Below are 5,458 nucleotides of genomic sequence, written 5' to 3' on the forward strand. Positions count from 1 at the left end.
GCCTCAGGCCGCTCCCCCGCCCGGCGTCTCTCTGCCAAGCGCAACGTCCCGGTCTTTCCCCGGGGGCCCCTGGCCGCTCCTGGCGCCCCTTCCCCCGGGCCCAGCCGCTGCGGGAGCTCGTGGGGCTGGGACCCGCCCGCCCGCTCCTGGCCCCTGCGCGGGGCAGGCCTGGGCGCCCGCCGGGCCGCTGGAGGCCAGCGGGACCCGCCTGTGACGGAGTGGCGGCGCAGGGCACGCTGGGATTTCTCATCCGCACTCGCCCGCCCCCAGCGCCCGCTGGGAAGGCTCCTCCTGTCGCAGTGCATGCTGGGAGCCATAGTTTCCCCCCCGCCTCCCCGGATGGGTGAGGAGACCGCCTCTCTGGTTGGCCGGCGCGCGGACAGGGCGGGGTTACGCGTTGACGTCCCTTCCGGCGGAAGAGGTGAGCCACAGCCCCCGCCTCCCCCTGGTCTTTCTTTCGTTGCTCGGCGCCATCATGGGTCGCATGCACGCTCCGGGGTAAGCGGCGGTGGCGGCGCCGGGGATCGTGCCTAGCTAAGTGGGGCTGGCCGGAGCGTCCCGGCGCGCGGAGAGACGGGCCTGGCCGGGGCGGGCAGAGGGAGGCCGGAGCGGGGGTTACGGGCCCCGCCTGCGCGAGGGGCACGTGTCGGGCTCGGCCCCGGCCCGTGGGGCTCTGCGGCAGCGCAAGGCCCCGCACCCCGCTCGCAGCCGAGGGCAGCGCTGGGATTTGGGGGCTGGCACCGGCCGGCTGCAGGAACCAGCGCGCGCCTGCCCTGCTGCCCGCCCCTCCCCCTCTGAGTGTCGCTTGTAAACCCCGCACCCCCCGCACCCCAGTGTTTCACAGTAGCCCTTGTTAAGGACCTCGCCCTAGCTCAGAGCAGCCAGGCCGGGAGCTGTGGGGAGCGCCCAGCAGTTCATGGGGTGGCCACGCTGGTGAGGGTGGATAGATACAGGCAGATGCACAGACTGGGCTCGGCAGTAGTGACCGTGGTAAGTTACAGTCCCGGGGGATTGCCCCATGCATGTGTCGCCCTGAGGTTTAAAATTTAAAGTTTTTTTTTTTCCTTTAATTTTTCCACTCAGTATCACATGCCTCTCTTTTCAACAGGAAGGGCCTGTCCCAGTCAGCCTTGCCCTATAGACGAAGTGTGCCCACAGTAAGTAAACATCTTGTTTGTTTGTCATATTACTTTCACATCTTGACCATTGGTTTGATTGAGCTTAGGTGTAGAGTGTTAAAGGATCTGATTTTCACCCACGCTTCCAGTTTGGTGGATGCAGCTTTATGCCCCCAGTGAAAGTCAAGCACAGCTTGTAGTATATAGATATTTATTTACATGAGTTGCATGTGCAGATAGTTTGGTGTTTAAATCTTGCCAATTTTTGTCCTGGGGATTGTAGAGCTTGTCAACAGAAAACTAGATCCTATAACCTAGTGGCTCCCCATTTGCTTGGAAAGAGTTCATGGTCTCTGCAGTTTATGGGACAGTTCTATATCTTTCCAATTACTTTCACAAAACTTCTGTAGGCAGTATCAAAGACAAGGGATTGACTGTACTTGGAGAATGTGACTTCCTAAAGACATGTCTGCACATGGACACAGGTAACTTTAACTGAAGGTGTGAATTTAAAGCACACTAATGAAATGTAGTGGCCTTACTTCACTTCAGCTTCACTGTGTAAGTGAATTAAGCTAAAGTGAACTAAGGCTACTTTACTTCTGAAAGAGAGCATTCTCACAGGGGTTTAATGTTGTCTAGTCATATCTTCAGTTAGTTCAAGTTGACTTTCCTGAACATCCTCTAAGAATGATCTCAGCTATGAATAGAGCATTGAGGTGAATGCTGCAGTGCTGCTTCCAGGGCAGTCTTCCCTCAAGAAAACCTTAAAAGGTTTGAAATGCTAGTTATTTAACTTAATATATTTTTATTAAGAAAGTTACTCTGCAAGTTACTCTTTTAAGTTAAAGACCTACACAAACATTAAGCTGCTAGACAGAGATTGTTGTCCCATGCACAAAGTAAACTAAAAATACAGAGTAACTTTTCTCCATCTTAATTTCTACTGATAGATAAGCGAGAAGGCAAACTGGCTGTTTTTAGGTTGGAGATCCTCTAAGTCTTCAGTTAAATTTCAGTACTGCGAAATTCACTTTATAGATTTGCATTACTTTTTCATATGATTTTGTTTGACAAATCAGACAGTAAAACCAAGTAACTACTGGAGACCATATTTGAAGATCCAATTGGAGAGGAACATCCTTGCTGTTACAAATCTGAGTCCATTTAGTTCCTTTTAGGTTTTCTTATCAGATAGTTGTGGAACTTCAGTTTTCCACGTTTTGTCAAGTAGTGTTGTGTTCACTAAGGCAATCTCTTACTTCAAACCACAGAATGCCTTTTAACAATTAACTCACCAGAACCATTTCTGATTAAATTCTGACTTGGAATTTTACCAGAAATGGTTTTTTGCATGTCACCATGTACAACATGATCATAGTAGTTGCACTGCTGCTATGGGTTCGGTCATAACTCCCTGGTGATATAATTTTTTTCAGTTCTGTTATGGTGTAGTGCCTGTCCAAGTTTCGTTGTGCTCTTGGGCACTACAAAGCAGTCCACTTCCAGCCTCTAGAGAAGATTGTAGAGCAATCATGTGGATGTGTGCTTCTGATGTTTAGCACTGGCTGTTCTGTGCATGCCATTAGTGAAACATGCTAAGGATATCCCCTTGAAAGTGCACATAAATATTTAAGACTATTATTGCATTTCAAAACTATTAGCTGTGTCGTTTCTCCTGCGTAATCTACACTTATTCATCACTGTGCCTCTTCACATCAATTTTTTTTTCTAGTGGTTAAAACTTACATCTGATGATGTAAAGGAACAGATCTACAAACTGGCTAAGAAGGGTCTGACTCCCTCACAGATCGGTAAGTTTTCTGAACTCTTATCTGAGTTTAATTCTCAGTTTTGCCAAAACTTCTTGGTGACATTGGATATCTTAATGTGAAACCTTAATCTCTGTCTGCTTTGATTGTTTTTTTTTCTCCCCTCTGAATAATACGGGTAGTCTGGGGAGGTAGGTTAAATTAGTTGTTTGTAAAGTGCTTTGTGGTCCAGCAGTTCCATTGCTCTGGTAAAATGTAGATGTTTCACTGTGATGATTGTTTTCCAACCATTCACAGTTTCCACCAGAAAGGTTTTCCTTAATGTTGGCTAAACCTTCCTTGGATGTCTGAGTGAGCCTTGATAATAGTAGCACTTGTTGGCATGTTTTTTCTGGTATAAAGTATATAACTTTTAATTTCAGGTGTAATCCTAAGGGACTCTCATGGTGTTGCCCAAGTTCGTTTTGTCACTGGCAACAAAATTTTAAGGATCCTTAAGTCCAAGGGACTTGCCCCAGACCTTCCTGAGGATCTGTACCATTTGATCAAGAAAGCTGTTGCTGTTCGTAAACATCTTGAGAGAAACAGAAAGGTAAGCTTTCATTGACCAAGGTCTTTGTGTGGCAAAAGAGTAAAAAAAGGTTTCTACCAAGATAAAGTTCTTTAAAAAGTACGCTAAACCTGGAAGAGTCTTTGAACTAATTTTAGACATGTGATAATCAGTTGGATTATAAAGCTTTATTTGCATTTTCTTCATTTGTTTTTTGAAATATATAAATAGCAACTCGGTAGCTTCACTTTTTTTATTAGATGAATTGAATTTTGAAAGTGAACCTTGTGATACTATTCTGAAATTGCTATAAATATTTGAATTAATATTGTATGCAGTTATACAAAGTACAGATCAGTTTTTGATACTTGAGGTTAAGCTTGTATTCTAATCTTTACATGGCTGGTAACTTCGCAGCCAGAGCAGAGATTTTCAGTATGCTTCAGGAAATGTTGGCCATTACTTCATCTGAGTAAATGTAAAGGGCACAGCTGATAAAGCTAAGACTTTTATTGCTTGTAAAACCATACAAACAATTTTGGACTTGCCTGTCCTGTCGTTAGCACAAATGCTTATCTTCTACTTAAGTCCGGTTGATGGGTCAAAGAGCAGGATTAAACTCAAAAGTGGGGATAGTGGCCCTTTACAATAGCTGTGGGTAATACTCAAATACTTCTCCTTTCACCAAAGCTTGTCTTAAGAGTAAATAGATCTCTTTTAATGTCATAATGGGAATTTCTTGATTTGATTGTATCTTCCTTTTTAAGGATAAAGATGCCAAATTTCGTCTGATTCTGATTGAGAGCAGAATTCACAGGCTGGCTCGTTACTACAAGACCAAAAGAGTACTCCCACCCAACTGGAAGTAGTAAGTGTTTGTTCTCTTGTCATTTCCAACCTGGAGGTCCCACAGAGCTAATTGACTGTGGAGTTGAGTCCCCCACCCTCATTCCAGGGGGCAGGACTGTGACCGAAATAATAGACAGACTTAGCTAGGTTAGAAAATACAGTAAATTTGTAGGGTGATATATTGACCAGCATCAGCTAGATTAATTTATTATACAGTATAACATGTAAACTGCAATCTCATCAACCTTGTTTCAAATTATATATTTTTAATAATGTAAAATTGCTTTTCTCTATAGTGCCCACATCACTTTCATTGCTCAGGTCAGACTGCTCACTATGATGATTGATTTTTTTTTCCAACCATTTGCAGTTTCCACCAGAAAGGTTTTCCTTAGTGTTGGCTTAACCTTCCTTGGATGTCTGAGTGAGCTCCTGTAATTTTGAAAAGCCTAAATTCAGCTAGTTAGACTGTTAAAAATTACTGCTATTGTAGCTGTTTTTTGCTCCAGTCAAATATAGAAGAGCTCATTTGAAGGAAAGTTGGTTGGTTTGTTTTTTGGTTTTGGCAGCTCCGTTATCTGAGACGTTGCCACTGTACTGGCAATATCCAAAATGAGAGGGAAATAATTCTTTTTTTTTTTTTTTTCCAGCGAGTCATCCACTGCCTCTGCTCTGGTCGCATAAAAGTTCACTCTTCTTTTTACTGAAAGAATAAAGTCACATTAAAGACCTGTGTTGTCTTCTAAATTCTGTGTGGAAGTTTCAATAAATAAGCTTTGGGAAGCTGGTGTAAATTATATCAATATATAAGGGTGCTTGTTAAAAATTGGAGATATGAGTAGTATACTGGATCATATTTGGAGGGATGTGTAAGTGAATTGGATCATACCAATTAAACATATCTTATGTGGTTCTCATTGAAGCCTGTGCCTGATCTGTGAAGCTAGTGACTTAGCCATCTTGCTGCTGTACGCCCAGTTTCTGAACTATTTGTCCTTACCTTGTGGTGGTTTTACAGTAGCACATGTTTCTCTTGCTGCCATAACTTAGAAAACAGGTAAACAATTGATTTGCTTTTTCTAATGTGGCAAATTGAAATTGAGCGGCTGCATTTCAGTCTGGGAAAAGGTTGGAAATATAACAGTTGAATCCAGCCCTTGTAAGGAGAA

General features: G+C 44.0%; 1 protein-coding gene across 1 annotated transcript; it reads left to right on the forward strand.

The window, feature by feature from the left end:
• Positions 1-387: 387 nt before the first annotated feature.
• Positions 388-5,020, forward strand: RPS13 (ribosomal protein S13). Its single transcript, XM_084629856.1, has 6 exons — positions 388-498; positions 1,109-1,157; positions 2,854-2,932; positions 3,313-3,482; positions 4,208-4,308; positions 4,940-5,020. The coding sequence occupies exons 1-6, from the start codon at positions 476-478 to the stop codon at positions 4,971-4,973; spliced, it is 456 nt and encodes a 151-aa protein (XP_084485982.1). The 5' UTR covers positions 388-475; the 3' UTR covers positions 4,974-5,020.
• The last annotated feature ends 438 nt before the right edge of the window (positions 5,021-5,458 follow it).

This window comes from Lepidochelys olivacea (assembly GCF_965140295.1).
Source record: "Lepidochelys olivacea isolate rLepOli2 genome assembly, chromosome: 6".
Lineage (NCBI taxonomy): Eukaryota > Metazoa > Chordata > Testudines > Cheloniidae > Lepidochelys > Lepidochelys olivacea.